The sequence below is a fragment of the Muscardinus avellanarius genome (genome assembly GCF_963383645.1).
Source record: "Muscardinus avellanarius genome assembly, chromosome: 7".
Classification (NCBI taxonomy): domain Eukaryota; kingdom Metazoa; phylum Chordata; class Mammalia; order Rodentia; family Gliridae; genus Muscardinus; species Muscardinus avellanarius.
In genome coordinates this window covers 20,697,920-20,715,126 of record NC_137793.1, presented here as the reverse complement: position 1 = coordinate 20,715,126, position 17,207 = coordinate 20,697,920, and the positions used below count along the sequence as shown (strand labels likewise).

Below are 17,207 nucleotides of genomic sequence, written 5' to 3'. Positions count from 1 at the left end.
CCCCTTCTTTATTCTCCAAGGCCTGGTGAGCCTCTTTGTTACCAATCCATCATCAGTGTTTGTGTTACCGCAGTGCTCGCTTCCGGAAGCATCCACTGAAGTGGTCGCAGTTATTCTCCTGGTGAGAAGTTCTATGTGTTGAACAGCAATATGATATATCCTAAATAAGAGGTATTACACTAGGCATATGGCAAGGTACCCATAAGAACACTTGTTAAAACAGACTCCTGTTCACTTTTCCACTGAGTTCAAAGCAGGCCATTCCATCATAGAGGTTAATTAACCTAGGACTCTGTCCTTTGCAAAGAAAGTTTGGTTGCTGGATGTCTTTGAATGCTAACAAGTAATCTGTCATCTAAATATCTCTAAAATAAACATACATGGAATGTCAGAGATCTGCAATCACTGTACCTATTTTATAAGATGAATTTGTATTTACATGCATACAATAGGGAAAGATGATAAGTAACTGTGTATGTAGGAAAAATAGGCATAAAGTCGTCAGTGCTGTGGACAGGGATCTTTTCGGGTACTTAAATAATTCATGGGTCAGTAAACATATCTATATGCGTGTCTTCTTGGATCTGGTGGACAAGTATTCTAAATGTGTAAAATAATAGATTCACCTCCTTTGTTCATTTGAGATGTCATTTACTATGGAATTAACAGTAGCTCCTTAATGATGAGAAGTGGTGATAATTCATTAGCAGATTGTGGCTTAGATCCAGTGTTTGATTTGCCTACAAAGTGTGACCAGTACTCAATTATATGAAGTATATATGCCTCTCTTTTTGAACAACATTTTTTTTCTCCTTTTTCTGGTTAAAATAACCTTGAGCTTTAGTTATTTTTTGAAAGACCCCAGCCAGCAGCAGACAATTGCTTCTATAATTTGTTCTTCAATAATGACTTCTTTAGAATGTTAAACTGTCATAAGAAACAACCTTCAGAAGTGCTACTAGATTTCTTGTTTTCTGCTCAAAGGACAACTAGGCAGAGAGGAAAATAGCATGCCAAGGATGCTTTGTGTTTTATCCTCTGCCTTGTTTTATAGAAACAGGGATGCCCCAGGTTTTCCTGTTATTATTGCAATGTACTTTTTTCTTCAGTCTAGAAAAAAAAAAGTATACCTCAAATGTATATATGTATACAAAGAGGAATCTACCATCAAAAAAGTCAAATTATTAGTTTTTTAACATTCTATTCTACCTTTAAAGAGAAATAATATGTGAAGACTACAAATTAGGTGAGCTTCTTCCAAATATTTTCAAAAGATATCTTACATTTCATTTCTATATCCTGGGTTCCTAATACAGTGCAAACATATTATTTAGTTGCTCTTCTGGATTTATTCATTGTTAGATTCCGTGACCACAGACTTGTTTCAGATTTCTGCTAAGGCTTGCTGTGTAGATTTTGTACAGATTTTGCACATTTTGTGTGGATAGTTCCGTTCAGAAACTAGCGAACGGTTTAACTCAAGAGGGTGCCGAGCCTCAGCTCCTCTCGTCCAGCTGGCAGGACTCCATTCCTACGGCAAGACACTGACTGCAGCTGGATTTGGGGACCCTCCAGAGGAGCCATGCCCTGTGGCCAGGTTTAGCCATGCATCAGATGACATGCTGGGGTCCCCCCAAACATCTGGATGAAATAGAAAATAGACACAAGGTATCCCACTGTTCTGTCCTTTTGTGTAGAAAACTAGTTAGGAACTCTCCTATTCTTCCAGCCTGTTTCTGGAAATTCAAAAGCCTGTTTCTGGAAGTTTCTGTTCAGATATTTCTCACAAGAATTCAAATGTATCATTGAAAACCAAAAATTTTCTTTCTCTTATTTTTGTCTTTCTGATTGTTTGGGAGAGAAAGTTTACTCTTAAATTGCTCTTAATATTGTTGTCTGGGTTTTTAACCCATTTTTTAAAAATTTAGATGTGCTGCCTTAAATTTTTGGAGCACAAAAATAAGTTTCACTCCAATTATGAAATTCGAGATTGTACTCTAAAGAGATGAACCGTGACGAAAGGCGTACGTTGGGCTTTACGAATGGGAATTCTTACAAAAGTTCCATCTCCCTCTTTGTTGTCTGTAGAGATTATTTTAAGTCCTCACTCATGCTGACTTTCCTTTCTGACTTGTTTATATTCCCCAAATATAAAAACCCGGCAGTCAGAAGGCTGCTCTCCCGTCGTCTGTGTTCAGTTCCCATCTGAGGATTCCTTTCTAAATGGACTCCGTATCATCTGAGCTCTCATATTGTTTGCTGCAACCTGAGCTTCCCCAGGAAATTAGAACAGTTAATTTAATATCGGGAAATGTTTGGGGGCTTCTTGGCTTATTCAGAGAAAAGAGAGTATAAATGAAACTGAAGATTCTGTATAAAGCAAAGGACAATAAACACTGCCTCCAAAAAGCACCCGGGTCTCCTCCTCCACATCCTGCCGCATCCTGGGCCCACAGAATTCTTGTTTGATTCCAAGACTCCTTCTCAGGGTTCCCTGGCACAGGTCTGTCTCTCAGGTAATCAGGGAACCTGGAAGGTGCGTAGCCCAGCAACGGGATGCTCAGTTACCCTTCAGCATTTCTGCATGAAATGATGCTGCAGCCAGGATAGTGTGGCTCGTGGCTGAGTGCTTTCTTCCACATAGTTAGGCTGCACCTTTAATGAACTTTCAGTAGAACTTATTCTACAACTGTTGGTGGCCATCGGAGAATCACCTGGCACTGTGGACGGCACTATGGGACATTATTTGGTGTCATGAGGACAGTTCACCAGCGGTGAGAAATTTCTTATTGCCATGGAAAGCCAGATGGGAAGCTATTGGGCATCCTTAGACTACTGAGTGCCTTCTGCTCACTTTCCAAAGGTTCTCCCCACTCCTCCTGAGCGCTGGCGTGCTGGATGTGGGGTAGGCGGTGGGCTTTTTGTAAACTTGCTTTTGAGAGGGTCTTTGAATGAGTCCTTTCAAAGGCATGATATGGACCATTGACCTGAGACCTTAGGATATACCTCAGTGGCCTCTGATCATATCAACCCCCAGACAGATGCTTGGCTTCCTCTCCAGAAGGTTCTCTGTGTCTTAGTATCACTTTACTCCAGCACCCTCAAAGAAATGCCTGGTTTTCCTCTATTCTGCCTCCCTTCTCTTGTAATTCACACCTAACTTTTCTGTTTCTGAGCTATTTGTCACTTTGGAAAGAAAAACAAACTTATCTGAAATAAGTGTGTATTTAATGTTTTAGAGACCTAGGATATTTGTGTGGAATATCAGGAAAGATTGTGGACTATTATTAATTGAGCTTTTTATGAATACTCTGATAGTCAGTGCTAGAAAGCTGTTATAGCTGGGAACTGAAGTAATTGTGGCTTCTGTTTGCCTGAGGAGCCCCCAGCCCCCCAGGCCATGCATCCCTCTAGATTCTCATAACCAGTGAAGCATCTTGGGGATGACTCCCTGACTCTCAAGACTGGGACAGTTTCTGTTCGGTTTAATCTGTGATTAGAATGAAAAGAGACAGTCTCACTCATAATAAACGTCTTCTAAGAAAGCACACTTCAGCATAAATATTTTAAATCTTAATACATTTCATATGTGTTAGAATAAGCTGTAAAAATACACCCATGGAGAAGCTTACATTATATCTCAGTTTTCTCCATTACGAATAAACAACTACGTGTCAACGTGTGCAACCCACGGAAAACATTTAAACATTGCATAATTAATAATGCATTAGACATCTCTGCTTTTAGCCTTGAAATGATCAGGGTCCTTGCTATGACTCTGTCTACACCGTTTCAGTGTCCTGAGCAGCAAGCAGGACTCCGATGTGACATTGAGCAGTGGATTTAAAATTTTAAAATTCTGTTGCCCATCTCTGCCCTCTTCCCATTAATTTTTTTCCATCATTTTGTTTTCTCTTCTTTCCATGACTTTCTCTTTCCTCCTGCAGATTCCTTTATTTTTTCTCTCCATAAAAAATTCTGTATATCTGCAGTCTTGTTTGGTCTCTGGTGCTCTCAAAAGGAGAAAAGAATGAAAAACACTTCACCAATCCAGCAAATAAATAATGTACAAATAGCGAGGACCTCTCTGAAATGTCTGCACAAACACAGGTGGACCGTAAGCTGCTATCACCCCACACCCCAATTTGATGATTTAGAGACTTTCCCACTTAGGTGGATATTACCATTTTTGCCGGATTCAGCATGTTCATCGAACAGTTTCTTGGAGCCAAAAGCCACCTTCACTGCATTTCTGCTTGGTAAGGTTTGGTGGCCTTGGCGTGGGGCAGGGGTTGTTGATTCATCGGCCTTTAAAGCATAAAGATAAATGTAGAAGCTGGCAGCGATACTAAAGCGTCTAACGGAACCTCTGCAGGGACTCATGTTCCCTAGTGCGGCAGGAAACCCACAGAAAGGACTCGAAAATCCATGCTCAGGACAACTTGGGAAGAATTAGGGGCAGGGAGGTTGCCATCAGATTCCACACGCACGGGCATTGGCAAGAACTTGGAACACTAGGTATAGAACTAAGATCTGCTTCTGCTTCCTGGATACCCATCCCCTGCTTATTTTTAAATTCTAAATGGCTAAATCTAGTATTGGGGGGCACCTAAGGGATGGTATGACTCCCCATAACATCACCACAGAACCTGTCTGCTGTAACACACGGCATGGCTGTAATTGGATGCATTTGTGAGCATTTACATGAGCCTACATCTATAAACTTTCTCAACAATAGTATCTTAGTTTTAATTCTGATTTCCTTTGGGAAGAAGAAGGAGGAGAGGGAGAGAAAGGAGAAGAAAGAGGAGGAAGAGAAGGAGGAGGAAGAGGAGAAGGAAAAGGAGAGGGAAAGGGAGAAGGAGAACAGAGGAGAAGGAGGAGGAGAGGAGGAGAAGGAGGAGGAGGAGGAGGAGGAGGAGGAGGAGGAGGAGGAGGAAGAGGAGGAGGAAGAGGAGGAGGAAGAAGAAGACAGCCTTAAAATGAGGGTTGCCAAATAAAGCTTTGACATATCTTTTGTGGAGAGTAGTCTTCTGATAGATTAATGCAAGTTACGGATGAAACTTCCGGCCATTCCCTCCACCTGTGAGGGGTTCATTTTTCCTGAGACAAAAGAAAAAATGAGCATCTGTAAAGAAATTTTTAATACAAGTCATACTTTTTTCAGCCTGTTTCCCCAACCCAAAGATAACGATATATTCCGCCAAGTATAAAAGATAGTCTGGTATTAATAATCCTTTTCCGCATAACATCTTTCATTGTTTCTTTTTGTAGGATTTAAATGGGTTATATGTAGTATGTGATATTTAAATTGGGTGTAGTCATGGTCAATATCCTGATGTTTCCATCAGATAGACATATTTTGATTTGGAGAAAATGCTATCTATCTGTGATCCTTCAACTAATAATACCTCAGTCCCCAACTGGAATGTATATTAGTCAAGGCATCTTTTAAAAACACATTCCTTTCGAGTGTGTAGGATGGAAAGAGAAATAAAAACAGGAATCCTAAAATAGGTACATTTAATTCTCCCCAATTTAAATGTAAGTAGTACATCTTTAAGGCAATAACGATATTCCTTTTCTCCTTCCATCACAAACGCTTCCATCAATGAATTTCTTTAATGTTGATGATGGTTGGTGCAGTTTGAGGGAATCTGTATTTAGTCAGAAAATGCTTCAATAGAATGACCTACCAGATGGGCCCCGTAACAATGCACGGAGACATCAACCACCCCAGACATTTGGTGCTTAGAATAATAAAAAGACTATAAAATTAGATTAGTTGAGTCTAATTTGGAATTGGTATATTCCCCATGCACCCTTGCCGCTCTTGGGCAGATAAAGCCTTGAGATTTAGCGCCGTGTCAGAGCAGAAAGACTGCAACTTCCAGTAAAAGGGAGACGAGGGAGAGGGAAAAAGCATTCTGGGAGGTCGCGGAGGGCAGAGCAGTGACCTGCAATGATTTACAGGCCTTTAGCTTAATGAAATTGTTTCGGTGACATGACGGTAAGAGCTCGTAATGGATTGGATGCCCTAATGTAATGAAATTACTCCCTTCTGCCTAAAAAAAAAAAATGCGCAATTAATATTTACTGAGACCTGACAGCCTTTGGTGTGCTCGTCTGTGTAGTTCTCTCAGACAGTCGGAGAGGAGAGACGGAGCAGCGTGGCAGACAGGCTGGCTCTGCACGAGCTCCTGGCAGGGACCAGCTGAGGCTGCGAGGGGGTGGAGGGACAGGCGCTCGGTGACCGGGGACGCCCGGCCCGGCTGCCCAGCCCCTCGGCGCTTTCCCCGCTCAGCCTTCATACTCTGCCTTGCTTTTCCACAGGCAACTGGACAACAACCATATCGGCTGCATTGAAGATGGAGCCTTCCGAGCGCTGCGCGATTTGGAGATTCTGTGAGTTGCTTTTGCGATCGCTTCCGTGTGTGTGTGTGTGTGTGTGTGTGTGTGTGTGTGTGTGTGTGTGTGCAGTGTGGGGAGTAGAAAGGGGAGAGTTTGTGCAGGGGGGTTCGTTTGGGTGCATTTCTGGGTCTTCTGCTGCAGTGCTATTAAAATTGGGAACTGGGAAGATCCCTCCGTCTCACCTTGGCAGAAGTGTTCACAGGCAGCGGAGTCTGCTTTCTCACCTCCTGCAAACTGGGTTTCCTGCTAATTAAGTCCCAATTGAGTCGTTTTACCCGGTACTCTCGTGGTATTTGTTGCTGGGTGAGACAGATGGGCTGGAGGCAGAAGCCCCCCAGCACCTGCCGGCACACGCAGGAGAGTCTGAGTGTGGGCAGAGGAGGAGACAGGTTGCAGGTCTGGGGCCAATGGGAGAGGATTGAGCACCAGAGGGGCAGTTAGCATTACCCAGAATCAGAAAGGGATCTTAGCATGGGACAAGGGGGCATGCCAAACAGCTCAGGAAAGTCTGTGTGTGGCCATGGCTCCTGGCATCTCATCCTAGGCTTAGATTCAAACTTTAACCAGTAATTTTAAAAGAGGCAAGAGAGAAAAGGTGAGAGGAGGTCCCCCCCACATCAGTCTCACACCCTCTACTCTTTATCTAGAAAAAAATGTATCTGCCACTGTCTTTTTTATGTTCTGTAATTTCCAGTGGTCTAACTAAGAAAACATGATGTCTGGAGGGGTCGGGGGGAGTCAGTGAGGAATCATCTTGAGGTCATTCCAACTAAAGTTGGGTTGTGTAAGAAAACATTTTGATTGTTGTCTCCTGCATCTCGCTGCCCCTGCTTTGAGGAAGGCTGGAGAGAACGCTATAAAGCCAAGTAGAACTTGTGTCAGGAGACCCATGGTTCAGTCCCAGTTCTGCCATTAATTAGCTGTGTGACCTTGGGCAAGTGGCCTCGGCTCCTGGAACCTCAGTTTTCTCATGCGTAAAAGGTAGCAGTTGGCTGCTACATCTTGGAGTATGTGACTTCCCCTTTCAATTCTGCAAAGATAATTATGATGGTACAGTTCCAGTTGACAAATGATAACAGAGTAGGATTTGTTAAGCAGCCTTTGAAAATAAAAAATTCCACACTTACAGGTTACCTATGTCTGATTTCAACAGAGTGAATGAATGTCATATGGATATATGAATACATAAGTTAAAATGGCCCTCTGTACATAAGAGTTTAAGGGTTCCCCTTCACCTTTCTATTCACTTGGCCCTAAAGACACTAGCAGTGTGTCAGAAGGAGCCCCTCCACCTTGTTTGAGAAGAAGGTGATTCCAAGAGGAATCACGGGAAATAGAAGGGGATGCTGATGTTGCAAGCTACTCAAAATCCAGTGAAAGACGAGAAATCCCGGTACGGAAAATGCAGGACCCGCAGCCAGGGGAGGTCAGATTGTCATTCCTAAGATGGATGGTCTCTCCTCCCCCAAACTCTGACCCCGGAACCAACAACACGTGCATGTCAGCGAGGGAGAGTGTGCCGGCCCAAATTCAGTAACCTTGGACTTCTCCGGAGGGAGGCTAGGCAGAGAAGGGTAGGCTTGATTTTCCCTGCCTGGAAAAAATGCCATTGTAGAAAGGGCTGCTAGGAACACATTATCTTCTCCCCCTCTTGCCAGAGAGAATGAGAAAGATGAGAAAATTCCTTGGGAAGAGACCAGGAAATGGAAGTGACCAGCTGCTACAACACAGCTGTGATGACCTGTCAGCCCCCAGGTTATTCTCTGTGGTATATTGGGGTGACATGCCACCCCTAGACTTGCCTCACCAGGAAGGCAGTCTGGATGTAAGGAAGGGCTTTATTGTGAGATGCACCTGGGCAGGAAATCCCGAAAGTGGTGGGACTTGGGTCAAGCTTCTTAACCTCTCTGGGTTCTTCCTTAATTTTGAGAAGCAATGGCTCATGTACAACATAGGTGAGGCTCTAAATGTCTTTTCCTCTTTCCTAAACTCCATGGTATGTTATGCCCTCACCCCCATCAAACTCCTACCCAGGACACCCTTGGACAACTCTTCTCTGCTCAGGCATTTGCTGGGAAGGGGGAGAAATAGTTTATATCTAGATACACCAGGTGTTTCCAGGTTAAAGCTTAGAAACCCATGACCAATATAATAATAGAAGTTCTCATTTCCCATCATTGCAAAAAGCCCACAGGATCTGATTAGTTTACCTTCTTAATTCTAAACAAAGCCAGATCAATAGCTTTGTTTTAAAGATGCTTGAATCTGGCTTCACACAGCTAAGTACTTAAAATTAATCATAATCAGTTATTCCATGGGTTTTTAATTTCCAGCAGAGGCACATGGCTTCGAAACCATCCATCTTAATGGTGAGCCATTCTGAAATTGGCTGGAGCTGACATCTCCATTTAAAAAGCTGCCTGCCCCACCCTGCACCTTCCAGTGCTCCGCTATGCATTGACATTTTATAACATTCCTCTGTAATCACAATCTAGGCACCATAAAGAATCTTGGCAATGAAATAATGAATAGGAATTAAGCGGGTGCATCACACACTAACTTAATAAAATTTTTAAAGAGAGTGAGATGAAGAAAGAGGGAGGAGATTCAAAACACTCTACCCACAGAAAGGTCATTTAAAATTTTTTTAATTTAAAATGTTTTTTTAAGTTTAAAAGTTTGCAAATTAAGAAAACCAGCTAATAGTTGAGGTATGTTTACTCTCTGACATCAGACAGCATGAAGTAGAAAATAAGGGGTGACTCAGAGTTGTCTCACAGAAAGTTCTTAAAATCCACTGAAGGAAAGTTTGTGGATGTAAAAACTACCAGGGGAAGTTACTTCCCACACGCTAACCCTGTTGTCCAGCCCTTCCTGTCCCTGGAAATTTCATAGACCTTACTTTCATGGAAGCTGAGGTCAGTCTCACTGGTTACACTGAATGAGAGCTTGGGGGGCAAGTCCGGGAGGGAACGTCTGGCAGAGAGAAGAAATGAATTAGCATGAGGTTGGAAAAAGTAAGTTGCCCTCCTTACACTCAGTTTTGGCCTTGCCCAACAGCAGGTGCTCTGAAGAGTGTAATGGACAAAAAAAGAAGCTACCACCCTCTCCTTTGCAGGCAAAAAGAAAAGAGAGTAAGAGGAAAGCATAGTGTGGGTGAAAGTTCCCAAAGCTTTCATGCCATGACAGGGAGGAAGAGTGATGGAAGGAAATGTAATAGCTAGACTTCCTTGTGCCCAGCACCATAGCTGGTGCTTTTACACACAGTATCTCTGCATCCTCGTGGCTCCTCCATGGAGATACTGTCACTATCACCCTCCTCATCCTAAAGAAGCTCAGCAACTACTTAACTAATAAGCACACCGCCTATGTGACTGACCACTGTACCAAGACACCACTTTGATCCACAGCACCAACGCTGTCCTGGTGTGTGGCTTCCCTGAAGCACAGCCAGCATGTGTCTCAGGATAGTATGAACTGGCCTCCAAGAACTGAGCTAAGCAAGCCATCAGTGCCTCACAGCTGAGCTTCCCGCCAGCCTGCAAAATTGCCCTTGTCTTTTCTTTACCCAGTTAATAGCTCCCTACAATGTGGAAGGGGAATCAGACTTGCAGGGAAAGAAAAATAATCCTGCTTCACTGATTTACACTGTAGCTACAAAGGTGATTAATCTCACTTCTCACCATCCCCAGTTGACTTTGACACTCAACAATTCAGAGTCTCTGTGTTCCAGACCCCTGCCCCAAAAAGTCTTGATTTTGAGGCATTTAAGGTTCCTAATGGAGGGACCTAGGGTTCTGTGAGTCAAATGCCTTTCTGTTACTCAGATCTTTATCCATTCATTTCTACCTGTTGTACACATTTTGCAATTCACTTACTAGATTTTCTCCAAATACATTGTGCTTATGCTGCAGTTGCATATGCCAGAGTGTGCTTCCAGTTTTGTGAAGTCAGGAATCATTGTGGTGGTGACCTGATCTGTGGGTTTCTACCCCTGCCAGCAGGGCTAAGAATGACCTGGCAATTCAACATTTATACCAGGCACCTTCCTGCCTAAACGCCATTGTGGATCCGAAAAGAAAAAACCATTTACTCAAAGGAAAGAAAAAAAAAGAGTGCAAAAAGAGAAAACCTAGTTAATGAAATATGTAATTAAATTTTTTTCAATAGCAATGCAGAAGAAAAGATATTTTCACACATTGTCTCCCGACTAAGTGTAGCAAGTCAGAAGTTTGGTAGATATGCTATCAAAAATACCAGACCCAGGGTGTCAGGAACCTGTCCTGAAAATGCTCTCAGCTCCCCGTGAGCTGCCTGTTCTTAACCAATCACTGCAAGCAGCTAAATTGCACACAGACCCAACAGGTCTGTAGATAACCAGCGTGCCCTGTTTTGAAGGTCTCGCTCCCATTTATGCCCCTTGCCAACTGGAGAAATTCAGTGACATCGTTATAGCCTGGCTCTGGGAGCACCTTAGGTGTCTGCAGGATGATAAAGGCTAGGACTGAAGGGAGACACGTGCACCCTCATAGTCTGTACCTTGAGCACCCTGCTGGGCTCACTAGTCCCTCCCGCCCCACTAGGAGACCCACCCAAGGTCAACAGCGAGTTAGTGGTAACAGAGAGACTAAAATCCAGGACTCCATGTTCCTGACTCCATGTTTTTTACCCACAGTAAGCACCTCAGTTGGGCTCTTTAGAAAGAACTCTCTGCCTAGATTGGGGATCCCGGACACAATTTGTCCTTTCAGAACCCACCAGCCAAGACATTTTTTATACAGTTCAGGAAGTTGGTGGATGGCGAGCATTTGTCCTTCATTCTATCATAGACAAAGGCTCACCAGCTCTGGCTCTCTCTAAAACAGAGGCTGCAGTAAGGGCTAATTGGATGATGTGTGCATGTACATGCTCCACCATCTTGAATCTCCACCATTAAGATGTATGACTATAATACACCAATAAAAAACTAAAAAAAAAATAAAAATTAAATAAAATAAAATAAAGGTTGCAAACTGGACCATAAACTATGTGGTGCCCACAGATGAGATTCTTTTTTCTTATCCTATAAAGTGCCTATTTTTATTGAAATTAGCATTTCACATTTAAAAATTTAGATTGATTCCATAAAAAATAGAGCCAGGTGTGGTGCTGCACACTTGTAATCCCCGCTCTTGGGAGGCAGAGACGGGAGGATCGTGCAGGTTTGAAGCCAGCCGTATTGGCTTAAGAGACCCTGTTTCAAAAATATAAAATAGGTCTGGGAGTGTAGCCCAGATATAGAAGGGCTTCCAGGAACCCCAGTACCACCAAAAAAAAAAAAAAAAAGAGGTTCCCAGCTTCTCTCAGAAACCCAGAAGCATTGACAACCCCAGGGATACAGTCCACACTGTGGCAGTCTCCTGAGGCCGAGTGCTCCCGCCTCCTCAGATGGGGTGTACAGACTCCACCCGGCACTCATTTCTCAGTAGAGTTCTCTGTCCTCCTTGGCAGCACCTGCTTGAATCCATCCAGGCAGTGAGGGCAAGCTGTATACCCGCACAGTGCCGGATGGATCTCTTCGGGCAAGCTCGAGTTGTCAAATGGCAGTGCACAGAGAGGTCTGAGCGACACAGAAATGAGCAAGACTCCCAGAAATGAGCAAGGGCACCCCAGAGGCAATGAGGAACATCTCCTGTCAGAGCTCTGGGAAGTCCTTCTCAAACGTTAAACTAGCCCCCAGATTCCCTGCAATTTTAGAACAGTTGCAATGAGGTTGATGCATCGGGATGTGACGTGCAAGAGATAAACCAGTTCCAAATCTTTGTCACAGGAGTTACCCCGTCACCCTGTTTCTTGCTCAGCAGACCCCTACATGAGCCGGGGCACTGCTCTCCCTCTCTGCCCATGTGGAGAGGAGAGCCCAGAGTTAAAACAGTGGGAATTAAGCAGGCTTTTGGGGTAGTTCTAACTTAATCACATCCAGTGGGTGGATATCACCTGGGAGTAGAGAAAAAAGTCTTTTTCTAGGAAAATAAAAAGGCAATCGAATGGGTTAGGACATTATCAACCCTCTTCAGAAAACGTGGGATTTACAGGAAATGGGCAGCACTTACTGTGAATGGTGAACTGTCTTACACTTCAATCAAGCTTCTTCTGGGTATGGAACTAAATGCTCTGAGTAGCAAAAATAGCCATGATATGATGCTAATATATCACGATGCAGTAATTATTAGTGTAGTTAGGAATATTGCTACTGTCTCCAGGTGTGAGCCTCTACTACTTTTGAGAAGCTCCTTCCATTTTTTTTAGCATCTCCCAGGCACTGTGATAAGACATTAGAGGGCAGCATCTTATTTAATCCTTACCATGATGTTATTAGGTGGATCCAATTAATTTAGCTTTACCAATAGAAAGACTGAGGTTCAGAGAAGTTAAATAACTCTCCCAGGGTAATGCTGGCAATTCAGGGGGACTCTTCCTCCAGTGTTCTGTCTGAACCTAAGCCTCAGCATTTAACTACTCTACTATAAAAAGTAATCATAATAAAAATTAAAAGATACATACCAGAACACATAGAAATGCATTTATATATTTATATACATAAATATTTATTAGTGAAGTCATGGACTATAATAAATGCTCAGAATAATTCAGGAAGCATGGCAATTTTTTTGTCATTGTTTTTCTTTTGTTTTTATCTTTGAGAAGTCAATCAATAGAATACGCAGATCTAACCTTGAAACACAGCTTAAATCAGCACTACATCTGGTTCCACAAACATGCTCCAGACATGGAAGTATCATGCCAAAGTTGAGCTTGGGTTATAGGGTGCTCCCACAAAACTGGCTGCCAGTCTAGCATCACCAAACTGGATAGTAGGGGTTCATTTCCCTAATGAAAAATGGGAATCACACACCTTTTGCTCAGGTCAGTTGAGAGGATTAAAGGAGATAACCCAGCCTGTACCTAGACAATCACTGATACCCATTCAGGACGCTCATAAACACTGAAGCTGGTAAATACTCTATGTTGCTTTGCTACCATCTCCAGCACCTCACACAATCCGAGCACACAGTAGGTGGTCATATCAAGTACACAGCACCAAATCAAAATGACATTAACTAACTAAATGAAAGCACACCCCACCCCAGTCTCCCTAGATTCTCTGTTACATCTCCACCCTGTGGTTACACCCAAGTTATCGTATATGTTGGACAGTGTCTTGTTTTACCACACCCATCCATTCTTCACATTATCTTTGATTACATATTTTTCCAGCTGAATGGTGATTTTTTTCAGTTTTTTTTTCTTTCAATAGTGAACAAAGTTAGAGTGACAGTGAAAATTGGTATGTTCTAACAAATAAGATTTGTTTATACTTCCATGCAAAATGTTTCACCTGGGTTTCTCTGGGAGACACAAGCATTTCATTTGTTTCAGTAGTCTTTGGGGTCAGAGTGTTTAGTCATGACATAGTTTTGAATATAGAACTGTCATTGCTTAATGGAAGTCTTAAAATATCCCAGAATATATTTTTGGTTTGGTGTGGGGTTTTTGTGTGTTTTTATTTAATTTTATTTTTACTTTGCTACAAATCGTGATTTGTTCAGACAATTAGGATTAAATTGCACTTTGTGAAAAGCATTTTCTATTTGTCCTCAGAATACTATGAGAGGAACTGGGATTCCTCTCAGTGCTCTCATACTACACAACACACCTGACCTTCAGCATCACCTAGACTCTTAAGTTTATGCCCTTAAAATAACTAGCTAGGTTTTGAGAATGCCAGCTTAAAGAAAAAAATTACTTTGAAATCTAAAATCCTTTTTTCTATTTAAATAAGCAGGACTTTAACATTTAAAGCACCTAGAGTTCGGGGCACCTTGTGTTTTTCAGCAGATTTCACCTCCTTGTTCACCAAAGGCTGGTTTAGGCGCTGGAGTTGAAAAGATATTAGTATCCAATTCTCAGGACGTGGCAGAGATGGTTGGATTGCTTTTTTCCAACAACAGATCTAGAATCAACAAGCCTCCTGATTGCTTTTCCTTTGAGTAGAACTTAGGTAGAACCAGGCTGTGGAGGTCTTGCTGTCCCCAGGAACCCTCAACCCAGCTACTGGGCCTCCACGGTAAAATTCTAACTTGGCAAACCTGACTTGGGAACAGTCCTTTGGAGTGTGTTTCCCCACTAAAAACAAAATGGAAAAACAGCTCTGTAACTTTGAAAATAAGATTCCAGAGAGTTCTCTCTAGGATCACGCTGGGAAGGCTATGGGGAGATACTACAGAGATACCAAATCCATGCAGTGGTCAGGTCACCGTGAGACAGTGTTTCTGTCCTGATCTGAAAGGGGCCCTGCACTGCAGCCAGCCTCTGTTCTTCTCTGTCCCCTCAGAGGCCAGCAGTGGCTTTGGTGACCAGTATCTGAGCATGTGTAGTGAATGCCTCACCCCTGGATCAGCTCTCATCTGGCATGCATGGATCTCCAAGCCAGGGAGCCATGTTTCCCTTGAATAACCAAACATGCCTACCATGGCTACTGCCGTCTCCACCCACCATGCCTGCGATCAGTGCAGTTCACCTACGGCAATAATCTATTCCTTTGTAGAACCAAGTCCTGAAAGCTAAGGTCTTGGTACCCAAGTAGTAAATTAGCTTTATGGAAGTAACTTGGCTTTATGGAAGGAAGGATGGTATGAGAGAGGTGATGGAGAGATTGAGCTGGAAGAATGAAAGTATCTTTCATTCCCACAAAAGTTGCTTTCATTTCCTATCTTTGATGGTACTCTGGATAAGGGTTGGGGAGGAGGCAGACGAAGCAAATGATGATTCCACTTTTCCAAGGTCATACTTGGACTCTTTGGACTCATCATAGAAAAGCTTAAGCCTCCCTTTTCCTTTTGATTTATTATTAAATCAGAGGATCTCAACTGCTGGTCCATAGGTTTAATGAAACCTGCAGCTGTGGCATTTTACTAATTTTTTGGTCTTCCCAGTGTTTTAAACAACTAGGACCCATGATCAACATTTAAAACTCAGATAATTTTATGGAGAAGTAAAAGTTCAACCTCCACTGAATATCCAGAAGCTGTGACAACTCTGGGCCGACATGTCACTATGATCCCCTCTGGCAGCACCATCCTCCGTAGCTGCCCGTGATAACAGGGTTATCGTGTATCTCTGCTGGCCACTGTGGTATCTGGTAGCCACACGTGACTCTTGGACCTTAGATTAGAGCACATACAGCTGAGGAATTGAGTTTTTAAATTTGTATTTAATTGTAATTGATCTAAATTTGATGGCCACGTTTAGGTCATGGCTACCTCATCAGACAGTACACAGTTAGGACTGAGTGGCGGCTGGTGCACCATTTGGACGGATGCGCCTGCCCTCTAAAAAGCTTCATTGTTCTCACCAACCCATCTTCTCTGTTTGCTTTGCTCCAAACCTCTCCAGCCACTGTTCATCTAATCAGAAGCAGAATGTTTAAACAGAGTATTTTCTAAAAGTAAACACACTGAAATATGTGCCACCCTCCTCGCCCTCTACTCTGCCCCTTTCTTTATCTTAATTTAAACATCTAGATCTTATATCCACAAAAAGATCCACTTTCACTGAAACCCAGGATTGTGATGATGAAAAACATCTCCCACTGAAACCAGCCCCTCTCTGTGTGAATTAGTTTGTCGGTCTCCACTATCCACTTCTCTGAGCCTCGGAAATGATTTCCACAAAGTCAACCGGGTGGGAAGATCACTACCTAGGCTGAATGATGTCATCTCTGTAGATGAGCTGGAAATGTAGCAGCTAGATAAGGAAACAAGCATGTGGACCCCCACGGAGGCCGAACCACGTACCTGTATAAACCGGGCATGGTGGTGCATGCCTGTAATCCCAATACTTGGGAGGCTGAGAAAGGAGAATTGCAGGTTCAAAGCCAGTCTCGATAATATAGCAAGACCTTCAGCTGGGGGTGTAGCTCAGAGGTAGAATGTCCCTGGGTTCAATCCTGAGTACCAAAGAGAGACAGAAGGAAAAGAGAAGACTGAGCGTAACTATTTTCACGGGCCCCAGAGTGGGGGCCGGTTGACGCTTAGAGCGTTTGGCCGGTTGTCCTTCCTTTGTGTAGAGCTGTGCAGACCTGGGTATCCCGACCACTTTCACTAGCACTTGGAAAGCTGTTCCCAATCCAGCAGTGCCATTTTACAGCAACCCTCCTGGAATCAGGGTGTGAACTTGTAGGCTAAAAAGATCGTGGAGGTCAAGGGTCTCACCACTTTATTTTAAAAGAAAGAAACTCACCCTAGACTTGCCCATAAGCATAGGAAAATTTTATGGGAGAACCAGGCCAGAAAATAGGTCCTTGAGCTCTTTATCTAAGCCCTTTATTGCCGTCTGCTTTTCCCCTGTATTAGCAGACAGAAAACAAAAATCACTGAAGCCAGCCACGATGTCTTCTCTGTGCTACCGGTCCCTTAGTCCCCGGCATTTTGCCCAAGGGGACATTTTGTATTCAGCCTGAGGATAACAACCTTCCTTTCTTGGGTCTTCTAGGTGGTAGCCACTGCTTGGGAGGTGACCACTCCAATACCCTGACAGGTTATTGCCCACTCACAGGGCAACCTGGGAGGAATTGGAATTCCACACATTAGTAACTGGCTACTAGTGGTGATCAAAGGCTTAGTAACTAAGCCCTGGGGGCCCTGCCTATTTTTGCTCCCAGATAGGCCGACATGCTTGGCACCTAGCTCCCTGAGAGCCCCTCTCTTGCAAATGTCAGAGGTTAAAAGCAAGACTTTGTCGGCATTTCAGCTCCA

At 43.3% G+C, this 17,207-nt stretch overlaps 1 protein-coding gene across 2 annotated transcripts in view; it reads left to right on the top strand.

Annotated features, from left to right (window-relative positions):
• Window positions 1-17,207, top strand: part of SLIT3 (slit guidance ligand 3) — a gene marked incomplete at both ends in the record, with an annotated part of 608,792 nt that overhangs the window by 438,340 nt on the left and 153,245 nt on the right. For both annotated transcript variants that reach the window (XM_080699310.1, XM_080699309.1), the window contains one exon: window positions 6,334-6,405. In XM_080699310.1, coding sequence (XP_080555436.1) covers window positions 6,334-6,405 — 72 coding nt within the window. The remainder of the gene's footprint in view (window positions 1-6,333; window positions 6,406-17,207) is intronic.